The sequence below is a fragment of the Amblyomma maculatum genome, chromosome 2, assembly GCF_055883805.1.
Source record: "Amblyomma maculatum isolate TAMU_Amacu chromosome 2, ASM5588380v1, whole genome shotgun sequence".
In the NCBI taxonomy this organism is placed as follows: Eukaryota; Metazoa; Arthropoda; class Arachnida; order Ixodida; family Ixodidae; genus Amblyomma; species Amblyomma maculatum.
This window is the reverse complement of record NC_139345.1, coordinates 42,727,006-42,742,025: the sequence shown is the minus strand read 5'-3', so window position 1 is coordinate 42,742,025 and position 15,020 is coordinate 42,727,006. Positions and strand designations below refer to the sequence as shown.

The following is a 15,020-nucleotide window of genomic DNA, read 5'->3' as shown; positions in this document are numbered from 1 at the left end:
TCACTGGATCTTCCCGTTACCCTGTTGACCTAAGGTCTCTGTTCCCGTACTGACTGTGTGTGTCAAAATGTGACATTGGTGAAGGTTCTGGGTCGTCTCATTGCAGTGCACGCGAACACGCAATTCGAACCTAGTATTAAGTCCTGGCCACCGGATATTCATGGAGTCCGCAGCAGCATCTGAGATCCGCGCTAGCCGACGTCAGCAAGGCCAACCGCTGGAATTTGGATTCTTCGCCGAGGGGAAGATGTATCGGGCTGAAATCATCATGGCCTCCCAGTCGCAACAACCTGACAACGCGACTGCGACACGGATAGTACGTGGCTGTGACACCAAGAACTGTCGCCCCGTTCCGTGTCGATGACCTGGATGACGTTGAAGACAAGGTCCAGCATTATGAACGGGTTGCTCGTCACAACGGATAAACACCTGATCAATGCCTGCAGAACATCTACTTCTCACTGGAGGCACCTACAGTGAAGTACTGGTTCGAGAACCGCAATGCTTTGCTGATATCTTGGGAGATGTGCAAGAGTGCGAACTGGTACGCACGTTCGCTAATCAGCATCGGTGACAGCATTCGCAGAGCTGCTACAAACTCTGGGCCCAGCGGAGAGCGTGAGAAGCTTTGTCGAGGACGATCTGCGCTTAAGCGTTCGCGCCGACCGCTACAGAGGAGAAAAGGCGCCTTATTGCGAGGCGTACAAAGTGAGACCTTTGGTGGCCTTATACGAAATCCACCGACTACAGTAGCCAATTTTGTCACCGAAGTGACTACCATCGAGTGCGCGTTGGCCACAAGGAAAAACCACTATCAGTGATTGGGCAACTTCCCGGACGTATCAAGCCTTAATTACCTCGTCTTACCTAAACGGTTTTGGCCTCGTCGATGTCCGCGAGGTCGTGCGAGAAGAGCTAAATAAGTTTTTCTCAACTCCTGAGCAACGTTCCCCAGCAACCATTGCTACAGCCGTTCGGGAAGAAAAGCAACACGCACTCGCTTCAAAAGTGGTACCAGCTGTTGCTGTAGACACACAGCCGACGGTGACCTATGTCGCTATTGCCCTTCGGCAGCTTCCCACCCCTAGCCAGTACCCAATGGCTGAGGATCTCGGCGCCGCGAATCCGTGCCGCAGTATGAAGCACTCGAGGAGCTGAAGTGCGAGTCCGACACTCTGGAGGACCGCTGACCGGCGGCCGCTGTGCTTCCACTGCGGTGAGCCAGACCGCATGTATCCTCGCTGCCCGTGTCAAGAACTCAGCCTTCGAGGATTCAACCGACTTGATCCGCACCCCCGTTACGCTGAACAGCCGTAGGAGATCCAGGAGTATCTTCGAAGTCCTCCGTCACGAGTGCGAGCTCCGCATCCATCGCGCTTGCCGACATCACGTCGCCAAGTTTCCCCTTTCCGCGGGTCTCGCCGTCAGAGCCCGTTTCTTCTTCCTCGTCGGGAAAACTGAGTAAAGCGAGGCGTGAAGGTGGCGTTGCCGAAGTCGGCCGAAAGGGTCTCCATGTACGTTACAGCGTCGTGCTACGAACGATTGCAGCCTTGGGGGCACAAGCGGTTTTGCAGTTTCCGGTAACGTCAAAATAGTAACCGATGGTCACGGGGTAGCCGCATTCGTTGACACTGGTGCTGGTTATTCGGTATTTAGTGGAGAATTCTCCCGCCAACTCCGAAAAGTGACTACGCCGTGGGATGACCCTCCAATACGAACCGCGGGAGGTCATCTGGTACACCGTAGGGGAAAATGCACCGCCCGCATCAAAATTGGTGAGACGGCCCGCGGAATTTGTGATCTGAGAGCAATGCTCTAAAAATGTTTTTTGAGAATGGACTTTCTTCGCGAGCATGGCACAGTGATCGACGTGGGGCAGAACAAATTGGCAGTCCAGACACGTTCTCTGTCGCCAAGGCCTATGCATCAAACCGAGCTATGTTTAGAGTAGACTCCGAACATGTCAATTTGGCGCCGCTGTAGCCGAGACATCTGCTTGGGGCGAAAGAGCTGTCAAGGAAGGAAGTGTTGGAATGCTGCTTACAAGGGGAATCGGCGTTGCGAGAGGGATAGGAAACGTTATCGAAGGGCGGGACAACCTCACCGTGATCAACTTTAGGAGCGAGCCGCAACACCTGATGAAAGGGACAGTTATAGCTTGTATGGAAGAAATTAGCGACGTTCACGAGGCCATTGTGTTTCCTGAGCACGACATGCCATGCGGACCAGAAAAAAAAAATTGAGAGCACTGTGGAATCTACACTGCAGAAATGCGAAAGCTGGAGTTTTGGTGCTGCATACGGTGCATTACGTTTGCTCTCATCATTATTATCAACTAAATGCACCGCCATGATCAATGCTACTGTCATACAGCTGTATAACGTCACAACACCTGTGGCGCTCCTGGCGGAAAGAGCGGGAGTTAGGCCGCCGTTCATGCGCACCGCCATCTCTCACGGACGGCGCGAGTTGATCGCCCATATGATGATGATGATAACTTTATTTTCCACAAGATAAGGAGGCCCCCAATTCCCGCCCCGGCACGCAGGCCTAAGGAACGGGAGCAGAGACCTCCGCGATCTTTAAGGCGTGACGTCATAACACCTGTGGCACTCCTGGCGGAGAGAGCGGGAGTTAGGCCGCCGTTCATGCGCACCGCTGTCTCTCACGGACGGCGCGAGTTGGTCGCCCAGCTTTGAGGCGTGACGTCATAACACCTGTGGCGCTCCTGACGGAGAGAGCGGGAGTTAGGCCGCCGTTCATGCGCACCGCCGTCTCTCACGGACGGCGCGAGTTGGTCGCTCAACTTTGAGGCGTGACGTCACACAGAGGTCATGCACAAGGTCATTTTATGTGCACCGCCGTCGCACCGCAAAGGCTTGAAAGTGAAAGTAGTATTGCTTTCGCAATAAAAAAAAACAGACCTTGAAACTGAACCTAGATAAAAAACTTGAGTTGTCCCAGACGCGCGATCTTCTCGAACATTTACATCGCTATAACGATTATTTTTCCACGACATCCAGGATTCGCCAGACGCCGGTCGCAAAACACAATTATTGTAGATGGCGCAACACATCCTATTCGCCAACCACCGTACCGGGTTCCTTGAAAGAAATAGAGACGACACAGGGGCAAGTGCGTGAAATGTTAAACGAAGACGTCATCCAGCCTTCCAACAGGCCGTGGGCTGCACCTGTGGTGCTGGTGAAAAAATATACGGGACGGGTCGCTTCGAGTCTGTGTAGATTACCGGCGACTCAATAAAGTGACAAAGAAGGATGTATACCCACAGCCCCGAATCGATGACACCTTCGATCGGCTCCGTCACGCGCGCTATTTTTCGTTGATCGATTTCAGGAATGGGTACTGGCAGATTGAAGGGGATGAGTGAGGCCGGGAGAAAACCGCGTTTATAACACCGTATGTCCTCTATGAGTTTAAGGTGATGCCGTTTGGCTTATGTACTGCATCTTTGCCGATTATCTTGTGCACATCGAAGCGGTTCTTCAGGCTACACGGAAGGCTGGCCTCACACTCAAACCTTCCAAAGGCCGGTTCGCCTACAGCGAGTTAAAGTTTCTGGACAGATGCAGCTAAAGGTGGCTCGCGAGAGCTATCGGTAAGACTCTCAGAGTCTAGGAAATCCGCTGAGAACGTGGCACTATAGAGACGCTGAAAAAAGAAAATGCAGTCATGTGGGTATTATAATCCAAAGATTAAAGGGTGAGGTACAGCAACTCAAATACGAACGCATGCACTCATGTCGCACAGGCCGTGATCTCCACCGCTAACAACAACCCACCACTGCCAGCCCGGTAAAGAAGTCGGAAACTCCCGCACCTAAAAAGGGGGCGTTGCAACCACGGGAGGGAAATATGACGGGCCAAGTCAGAACGGAAATCAAGGATATGATCACTAGCGTGCAGAGTCCATCGAGAACTTGCACACGACGGTGCTTTGGTTAGCGAACAGGGTCACGAGCTCGAAGGTAGAATAAGCAGGACTGGGGCGACGGTACATCAGCAGTATCCGCAGCAAATCCCAGATGCAGAAATGACAAATGTCTATCACGATGCCCATGCACAGACAAGCGCCTCCCCATCAATCAACATGGCCCTCAGTAAACAAGGAATCATCATATGGCAATGTTGCTGTAGAGGACTGCTCGGTAAAAAGCCGGTCCTACAACAGTACATTAGAAACACGACATATTTTACTGCAAGAAACGTTGCACACGCCGGCATCCGCCCCTGTTTACCATTAACTTTTCTTCAAGGTTGAAGACAGGGGCTTATCCACTCTAGTTGACAAGAGGATGACGACCATCGTCCATGAACCGAAGGGAGTCAAAATTAAACACTTATTCATCGAGCTAATACCAAACAAGTTTAGGAAAGAAAGTATATTTGTCCTCAATCTGTATAGCAGTCCCACTCACAAGAAGCAGCGCTTTCTCCAAGAAAACGCTGTGACTGATCGCCAACGATGCCCTCGTGGTTGGGGGCGGTTCCAACGCCCCAAACAGCACCTGGGTTTACAGCTGCAGCGCTGTCAAGGGCAGATAACTGGCAAGAATCCCTAGATCTCGACCTCACACCCATTACCAAGCCCGTACCAGAGAGCAGGAATTCAAATGAAGATACTGGGAATAATTACAATTAGTCAGAAAGGCGAGGCAAGACTCCGCGTCCATCTTCGACATCGATGAATGTACGCGCAGACTGAACGTCGACACCAGAAACGCCACGAAGACCGTCGCGACCGACTTCCAGACAGACAGGATGGACAGTCGCCTCGCTCATCTGATCGAAGCCAAGGCGTCCATCTTCACTAGACGGAAAGGTCTGCGACTAAACAGGAAATTACGAGAGAAATGTTGCTGAACTGGTCAGAACTTATGTCGAATCCTCTGCAAACAAGATATGCAAATCGGTCGACGGACATTTACACAACGGACAAACATGGAAACTACTCAAACATCTGTTAGATAACACAAACACAAAGTTGCACCAAAGGGACCTCGCCAGACTGCTGTACATCGCGGTCAAGAAACTGGGCGAAGAAAGGGTGGCGAAAATACTATGCCAGAGGTATCTACCTCTTGGGCTCCCTATCACACAAGGCTCTTACGTGGGAAGGCCCAACGCTTCGCTAGATGAAGATTTCAGCAGCGGAGAAATTCGTGTGGCTCTGCACGATCTTCACAGTAGGTCGGCTCCCGGACCGGATGAGGTCTCAAATAAGACTCTGTGAAACTTGGACGACGATTCCATGGACAAATTCATGGAATGTACAAACGAACGATGGAAGGAGGGCTCCGTACTGAAGCAGAGGAAGACCGCGAAGACGGCACTCATCCCCAAACCCGGCTCCTAGCTTGGAGAATCCGGGGCCAATCTCGCTTACTTCATGCGTGGGCAAAATAATGGAACGTGCATTACTCAATCGAGTAAATACCCACCTCGAACTGACAGGTGCCTATCCACAGACTGTCATCGGGGTTCGGTCTCACATCTCGCCGCAGGACGCTATGCTGAAATATCAGATCCTGGACAAGACCCGTTCCACCAAAGCCATCCTCGGACTCGACTTCTAAAACGCATTCGACAAGGTCGCCCATTCGGTGATCCTGGCCCAAATCTCGCGCATGAACCTTGGCGAAAGAGACTATAAGTACGTAAAAGACCGTCACCGACAGAAGGGCGCTCCCCGTAGCGGGAGACATCAGGTTTGAGGAGCAAACGCTGGGAAGCACCGGCACCCGGCAAGGATCGGTCATTTTGCTCAGGCTCTTGAACCGCATCTCTCGCCTTAATCCCAGGAAAAGCTGGGGCCGCCGTTGACTCATTCGTTCATTGATCTTCCGCCGTTTGGTGTTGGGGGAATCCGCTTGGTGCGGAATCACTGGGCCGCTTGGGCGCCATCCGACTCATTCACTCGACTGCAACGACAAAGGGCGCCGCCGCAGCGAGTACTCGCTCCGCCTGCTGGTGCAGGTGAAATCACTGTTGCTATGCGAAGCTGCGCATGCGCTTCAGCGCCGCCGCCTGCCGCCGAGGAGCGAGGAGAGTGTGCACCAGTGCAGGGTAGAGTCACAGCTGACTCTGTGCAGCCTTTGGATGTAACGGATGGACAGTCACCGCGTGTATGAAAGCTTAAAGGCTTTCGCCTTAATATCCGTGGAAGCCTTCCGAATAATCAAGAACTTGAAACTCTCGCCGGACAACAAGGTCGAGCTATAGTTTGGTTCCCCGCACACATGGGGAACGTCTCTCCGCATCTCGCCAACATAAACGAAGTCGCTCACTCCGTCGCACGAGGTCTCGCATACCGTGCCGGAGAGAGTCATGGCGAAGAAGGGGGGATAAAGAGGCTGACGAGATTTATTCACTAAACCAAAGCCTTCTACCTGCCGCACGTTCGCGTGAGTTTTCGCGTACATTGAGCTCAGCCTTAATTCCTCCATCTGACTTAATTCACATGACATAGCCGTACACCACAATATCCGCAGCTAAGCAGCCCACGCGGTGTGGTCTCGTCAGGCAGCGTACGTTCATATCATCTTACACGTACTCAGTGATTCGTACCAGCGTCAAAAGGTCATGCCAAATATGCCGCAGATAGAGTAGTGACTCCGATATCAGTCGCAAGAAAAGAATAATTGCTTGCTTTTAGCCAACATTTTTTTTCTTTCAGTTTCTTTTTTCCCCGGCTCAGGCACTCGTCAGCGAAATTTGAAAGCGATTGTTTGGTCAGTCTGAGCGTATACAGCTTGAGCATGCTCAAGCCCAGCCAAATCTAACCGAACCTTTAAAAGGGATAGCATCTCCAGCTTACTGAAACTAATTGAAGATTATTTATAGTCGCCTTGACCAGTCGGCAGCATTTTTCGTTTGCCAAAGTACATAATTGAATGACTGGGTTGAGGAACAAGTTGTCAAAACAAAAGTTCTAGACCGTCTCTAAAATCGGTTGACTACGTTATTTTCGTCAAGCTAGCGTTTGCTTACAGTTATTTTTATTACGAAAGCAATACTACGCTATATAGAACCGTTCTTCACAGATGCCGGTGGCCCATTAGCTAACTTTGGCAAACGAAAAAATACTGCAAACCAGGACAAGCAACTCTCAACTGTATTCAGTTGGTTTCACTGGGGCTAGGGCATAACGCATTTTTAAAGCATTGGTAACATTTAGGTGGCACAACCGGTATATGAATATGTTCCTAACAGGCGGTAATCAATGTTCAATTCTTTTTTTATTTTGAATGAATTTTTTTATATGTTACGGGCAGGTGCTTCCACACAAATGCGTAAACCTTTCTTTTGCGAGATACGCCATAGTACAATCCTAGAAAAATATTGTTTATCAAGAGAGGTGGAAAACTTCGTTTCTGGCATATCGTAAAGCTGCAAGTTTGTAGCCCACTGTATACAAACTAAGATTTGGTCGCTTATCAGTATTACCTCAAGAAATCTATGCCACTTGTACTCGTATAAACGTTTTCGTTACTGCAGTTCTTTATGAAAAATATTGTGAGCTTCTCTCGAGGCGCTACGCTCTGCAAAAAACTCAATATTCAACCCTATATTCTTGTACCATACACTGTCATCCTGCCGCTAGTCTTATTCTCAGCATTTGTGAACTCATGTTCTGTATTTCGAGCAAATGTGTACTTCCAGACTTTTAAGCTGCTTCCCTACACCGCCCTCTACTGCCGCTTCAAAATCTGCCAAAATTTAACACGCACACACACACACACACACACACACACACACACACACACACACACACACACACACACACACACACACACACACACACACACACACACACACACGCACGCACGCACGCACGCACGCACGCACGCACGCACGCACGCACGCACGCACGCACGCACGCACGCACGCACGCACACACACACACACACACACACACACACACACACACACACACACACACACACACACACACACACACACACACACACACACACACACACACACACACACACACACACACACACACACACACACACACACACACACACACACACACACACACACACACACACACACACACACACACACACACACACACACACACACACACACACACACACACACACACACACACACACACACACACACACACACACACACACACACACACACACACACACACACACACACACACACACACACACACACACACACACACACACACACACACACACACACACACACACACACACACACACACACACACACACACACACACACACACACACACACACACACACACACACACACACACACACACACACACACACACACACACACACACACACACACACACACACACACACACACACACACACACACACACACACACACACACACACACACACACACACACACACCACAAAATGGACGTTACGTGACACGCATCAGTGCGCGCCGCTCGCCACAGCTGCGCCAACACCTCCTAGACTATAGCTGTGCTCGCTCTTCAATTGATTCGCCGGCGCTCGGCGCTGTCTCGCCATGAACGACGACCCGAGCCCGTCGTCTCTTCGATAGACGCCAAGCCGTCTGATCATCTGGTCGATATAGCTTGCCGGCGGAAGGTCTGAGAATTTTGCTTGACAGAGCTTGCTTTCGCTGTACGCTATAGGTTTAACAACACCTAAACCTCTGCCGCCTTTCTCTGCCCTCTGATTTTTTTTATCGTGAGCTGCGTTGGTCTTTAGTAAAATTTTTTAAATATGTCATTCCTCGGTTTATTTATAAAAATAACGTTGTTATGTTTTGGAGGACGATCCTTCTTATGTGTATTTATGTCCTATCGTAAGCAAAAGTATAAGAGACCGCCCCTAAAATTTTTGCACAGTGTCACACGTTATAGGGCGCTGCTTAAAAATGTAGTGCGGCATGGCTCAGAACTTTAAATGGAGATCCTTTACTTTAGTTCATTCAAAGGTCTCGAGGCTGCGGGGTTTTACAGGGGACTGCCAGCAGAGAAACTGTCTTGTGTTCCGAAAGAAACATTTTAATGAGGAGGAGCCTGAGCCACGAGTAAAGTTACAAATATGACGTTGCTCTGTCCTCAGGCTACAATTCAGTAAAATTTCTTCAAGAAATAGAGGATGGCCATTGGTGTCAGTATTTGAGCAGCTTAATGTCCTGCACAGGTCGACAACTGCATCACGGTATTTTCCACCTCCAGTCAGCGGTGGAGGCCAGGGGGAACTTCTTTTATTGAATCCAGTTCCACATGTGAACCCTGTGGACGGCAGGCATTTTCTTTGCGATTTTTCACTATTCCTTCTTTTGTTGGTGGAAGTGTGCAAGCTCATTCTGCAGAAGCTTCACAATGCTGATATTTTTCAGTGTTTCCTCCAACTGCGTTTCCTCTTCGGAAGTTGTACTGCGTTGGCTGATGTTTTTCGAGATAGCCCACACCATCCCAGGGCTTTTCGCGTGCTCTATAGCTGTGAAGGCCTATTTTGTTTCTTGAAATGTACTGTACTGTTGGTCACGAATTCTATATTTAATACTGAAGTGAGCGAGAGCCCTTTCTGTCACATAAATATTCATAGTTGGCAGCGTTGTCGTCAAGGGGCGCCTTGAAGAGGCCGAAGACAGGACCCAAGGCTGCTTTTCCAGAAATGAACATGGAGATTCTGAAAAAAAAAAAAAAAAAGTAGCAAAGTTTTTCAGTTCACACGCTGCGCCTCGACAGAACTTCGGTTGCTTCGGTCGCACGTGCACAGATGGAACGTGCAGTCCGCCTATAGCCTTGAAAACACCGAGCGAAACTCGAGATCCGTCAACATCTGAGCTCCACTACGTATGTATACTAACTGGATCGAAGCCCATAGTTCGAACAGAACTGCCAGGTATTAGGAAAATATTAAGTATCTTGCTATCAGAGGGGTTAAATTCTCCGTGCAGCGGCAGCACGTGTGGCGCTGCCAAATTCGGAATCGTGCCAGGCATAATGTCGCTATATACTGCACAGCGTGTGTGTGTGTGTGTGTGTGTGTGTGTGTGTGTGTGTGTGTGTGTGTGTGTGTGTGTGTGTGTGTGTGTGCGTGTGTGTGTGTGTGTGTGTGTGTGTGTGTGTGTGTGTGTGTGTGTGTGTGCGTGTGTGTGTGTGTGTGTGTGTGTGTGTGTGTGTGTGTGTGTGCGTGTGTGTGTGTGTGTGTGTACGCGAACGAGAGAAAGAGAGAGAGATGGGCACCCAAGGGAAGTTGTCTAATTCAATTTTTCCTCATGGTACCCTGTCCTCCTTCACTTTTTTCCTCTCCCTCGGTGTAAACTCACTGATCGATGACAGTAGACGCATTTCATCTCACAAATGCTTCTACTCTTCACGCATTAATAATACTTTGTGCCCTGCTTGCTCTGTTCCTCGGCATACACGTCCATTGTGCTGTCCATGAGAGCCCCTGGTCCCCCAGCGACGAGATGAAGACGACGACGAGGATGGAGGCAGACGCCTACAGTGTCGGGCATTGTTGTCGGCGGTGATCAACGTGGTGGCGGGGAGGGCCATGCCCTGGCTGCTCCGGCGCCCGCGGACATGGTGCCCCGGAGGTGGATGACCGCGCTGGCCGCGCTCACAACGCTCATGGCGTCCACCAACGATCCGCTGCCGGACGAGGAGACGGCGCTGCGCACAGCCCGCACGGCCAAGCCCCTGGTAGCCCAGTCCGCGCTGCCCCCTGTGGCGCTGGAGAAGCGGGAAGAACCAGGCGGGAAGATACGCTTGCCCGATTGGATGACTCTGGTGCGCCCATGCATATAATAGCGCGTACACGTCATCGTGTCACCAGCGCTTCGCCCTTACTCTCTAGTATCCAATCACTAGAACTAGCCTTGAATGCAGAATTATAACTGCAAACAGTATTTTGCCGCAAAACTTTGTAATGTTTGTTTCTTCGCGTTCAAAAGCGCCAACACGTGGTTTTGTTTGTGACGAAAGATAGGAAGAGATTAATAGGGAATGCATGTAGCCACATGCGACTAGTTGCACATTGCTTTAAATTATCGTAATAGATGCTTCCCGCGCCTTATTTCGAAACTTCCTGACTGCCTTAAGTTGAGCCCCTCATTTAAATTCATTACATTCTAGTCGAAAAAAAAAAAGAATAAATGGGCATGGACAGGACATGTAGTGCGAAGAGAGGATAAGCGATGGTCGCTTAGGGTAATAAATTGGATTCCAAAGGGAGGAAAGCGACAGCAGGGGGCGGCAGAAACCTAAGTGGAAGATTGATGTTAGGAGTTTTCAGAGGTCACACATGACCGGGCCAATTGGATAAGTATGGGACAGGCATTCACCCTGCAGTGAATATAGTCCGGCTGGTGAACTTGAGCCTGGCCGAATGGGGCAGTGATTCTGTTCTTCGGCGTGTAGGTGCTATCGCTGCCACCGAGTTTGTTCTGTTATTTGCAGACGCAAGACAAAGAGATCGTTTCAATGACACCTCATTGTGCTCGTTTACAGCGCCGGGCCCAGCCTGAGCAGTATTGCAAAATTCTGCAGCTGTCGAGTTGTTCTGCGATTGATTATACACTGTCAAATACGCACCATTATCAAACTGTACGCCTTAATTGGGGCACAGAAAGGTTTTAACTGCGAATGTTAATGAAGAAAATATGTTAAATGTCTATGAACAGTACTGTGTGCGGGACCCGTATGCTAATGTGCTACTGCGACTAACGAAAACAAAACTCGCGTGAGGCTACAACCTATAAAGGTATTCGCGAATCAGTCGATCGTTTTGCCTTGGCATCGGTGGCATGTAGCGTACCAGATGTTTCAAGGAAGCCCTTCACTAGTTTTTAAATATAGGATTTTTAAGGTGTGAATATGACTTCACGGGTGCAATATTCCCAGTGTTGGCGGACATTAAAAAAAGATGTGAGTGATGCTAGTTCCACTCGGTTAGAAGTCAGGAATGCAGCGGCAAATACCCCTCAAAGGAGGTTTTCCAGCCAATGGCGTTAGTTTTCAACGCCTGTCACCCTCCAAAGGGAAGGACACCGGCTTTGTCCTTGTCTCCATAGGCTGAGCAGTTTATTGCTTTTCTTCTGGGGACTGAACATTATCGCCAACACAATTATCGCCTTTTATCACCTACTGGCAGGGGAAGAAAAAAATTATTTTGTATACAGGTAAGAAGGCATGCTTCAGCGCTCCATTTCCCTGAAGGTGGAGGAGGCAGTGGTTGCCCTCGCTATATCTCCTACCCGTGCCACAAACCATCTTAGCGACTCTAAATCTGCCGCCTGGAACTTTGCCCGTGGTCGGATCTCTGACCCAGCCTTCCGGTTGTTCGCCCCCCTTTCATCACCCGTCCACTGCATTGAATTAATATGGATCCCCAGTCACATGAGTTAACGAACCAGCACACTCATTTGCTCGAAGATACGGCAGCCGAGCAGGGACTGTCACCGCCTGGGCGATGCTCGCGAACTCACGGTTATCACGAAATCTCCCTCCATTATCGCGATGAGCGAACCACCTACACCCCTCCTCGCAAATCTCTGACTAAACTACAACAGGTGACATGGCGCCAGCTTCAGTTCCGTACGTTCCTATCCCCTTCTGCTTTCCTTGCCATTGGTCCAACCAGGACTGGTCCGCGCTGACTTTAGTCATATTATATTTCAGTGCTCAGAGTTTCACCCTCCAGCCACTCGGTAACTCTCCGGCCTCGAGCGATGGGAGGCTGCGGTGTCCAGCTCTGACACGCGTTCGTTCAAAAGCGGCTGGAGGACTGGGCTTTGGGAGTCGAAGCACAAGGTCCCGTCCACAATAAGAGAGCTTCCCGTTTTCTCGACCACCAGGCTTCAGCACTCGCTTTGCAAGCTATCGTTCGCAAAAATTTGCAAGGCACTTATGGCCCACATCATGTAGGCACTATTGGAGCAGGGAAATGAACAAATATGGGACGAAGTATCACATGCGTTAACTTGTGGGATTCGGGCTTGCTGCGGCTGCCCTTTGCGCGGTCGCCGCCCGCTTCCCAATTGTTCTCGTTCCCTTTCTGCCACCGAGGCGGCGGAGAGAGGCTCGGACGACTTGTCACTGTCGTTCGGGCCACAGCTCCGCCCTGGCGTCCCAGTGGCTGTTCTCATTGGCGCCTTTTGGTGGGAATACGGCACCGCTTCGACGGCCGCGTTCGCGCGACCGTCCGAGCGGAGCTCAGGGAGAGACCCCTCCGAGACATCGCAAGGTGCGTACGCTACTGTTCTTGTCTGCCGGCCTTTGTCCGCGCAGACCAGTGTGTACTCGAGTTCGTCTGCTCCGGGTCGTACCTGAGAGCGAAGCTCGAGCCTGTCGATCGTGATCCAAGGATCCGCGACAGGCGTACCTTGCGGTGGTTGCCCACTCTCTCTCAAAGGAACCCTCCGGTCACTGCGAGAGAGAGATCACAGCACGCCCTTGCGTGCTGGCGGCGCGCATTCATTGTCACTGCGTGCGCGCAGCGGAGCCTTGCTCTTCGCGCGCTCCTGGGACGCGGTGACTGAGTGTTTGTGTACCGCTGGTGGACGGCGTTCAATAAACGTATTCTGTGTCACTAGGAGGCTTGTGTTTTGCAGCGAAGCGCTCTCCTCCCTGCGGAGGTTGAGTGCACGCTGTGGTGTTTCAGTGTGCGCGTGGTAACGGCTGATCGGGGCTTCGGCTCGCGCGACGCTCGAACCCGCTGTGGTTGGTGGCCTATGTCCACGTAGAAAACCACAACTGGCGCCCGGCTAGCTCAGTCGGTAGAGCATGAGACTCTTAATCTCAGGGTCGTGGGTTCGGGCCCCACGTTGGGCGCCAGTTGTGGTTTTCTACGTGGACATAGACCACCAACCACCGCGGGTTCGAGCGTCGCGCGAGCCGAAGCCCCGATCAGCCGTTACCACGAACTTCAACAATCAAACACTTTTGTTTACAGATCTGGACTCCTTTTATGTATGCCTCTTTGTGTACCTTTAAATGTGACAACCTGTGCGACTCTCGCACCATTTACTGCATTGTTTGTTTCGTACTTGTCGACTTATTTGTTGTAACATTATTTAGTCTATATCGGCTTACATGTTTGCGCGAACACAGCTCAGGCCACGTCAGGCCTTCTTGGAATTTTGTCTGCGCTCCCGCAATTGTTGGCGCTATCCGTTCAATACACGTATGATGCGGGAGCGCTCGCCCTATAAGGTTAAACACATCCTCAAATATGGCACCCTACCTCTTGGGGAAATTATCCCATGTAGCCTTCCTAACCCAATTTGTACATGACGTGGCTGGCAAACGAGTGGTGGGAGCGTAGTATATAACATGTGATATATAATGTTTAACGTCGCAAATCACTGAAGGCGAACGCCATGACCACCGAGCCACCAGAGCAAGTGGCGAAAAGATGGCTGCAGGGTACCGGATGGGCACTGATGCATTTTTCTCTCGCTCTCTTGTATTGTGTGACGCTTACATGAAGACTAACTGGTTTTTCGCTGTGCTCTGTGCGCGGCACGCAGGTGCTGGTGACGGTACTCACCGTCATCGCGCTGGCTCTGGTGCTGGGCGTGTCCTGTTACACGCGCCACAACAGCCAGGGCGGGGGCAGAGAGCGCCGCCTCGGCCGCTACGAGAGGCTCGCCGACGGAGGCGCCAAAGACGGCTCTCGAACGTTGCGCGTGTCGCCCATCGGGATGGCTTCCAGATTCAACCGTGAAAACTGGGCCTCCATCTCACTCGTCAACTTACTCAACAACTACCCGGCGCGGGACGTCGAAGCGTGTCACTATGCCGACGACGGCGGGGCAGAGAGCGGAACGAGTGACGTGCCCTGAACACTGCGTTCGGACAAAACGAAACATATTACGTTATTACGCTAATTATAAGATAATGCACAGTCAAAACTGCGTTCTTTCACTGTCACAACGTGCACTGAGGTTAACTGCGGGCGCTTTGCTTATCTCCTCGGAATGCGGCCGCCGCGGGTGCAATCGAATCCACGTCCT

The 15,020-nt window shown here is 50.9% G+C and overlaps 1 protein-coding gene and 1 non-coding gene across 2 annotated transcripts; both read left to right on the top strand.

The window, feature by feature from the left end:
- The first annotated feature begins 10,457 nt into the window (after positions 1-10,457).
- On the top strand, positions 10,458-14,849 carry LOC146198530 (uncharacterized). Its single transcript, XM_084591926.1, has 2 exons — positions 10,458-10,794; positions 14,535-14,849. Exons 1-2 carry the CDS (start codon positions 10,588-10,590, stop codon positions 14,847-14,849), a joined length of 522 nt encoding a protein of 173 aa, XP_084448052.1. The 5' UTR covers positions 10,458-10,587.
- On the top strand, positions 13,764-13,836 carry TRNAK-CUU (transfer RNA lysine (anticodon CUU)). The gene has a single exon. It is a non-coding gene; the product is annotated as a tRNA-Lys (tRNA).
- Positions 14,850-15,020: the final 171 nt, after the last annotated feature.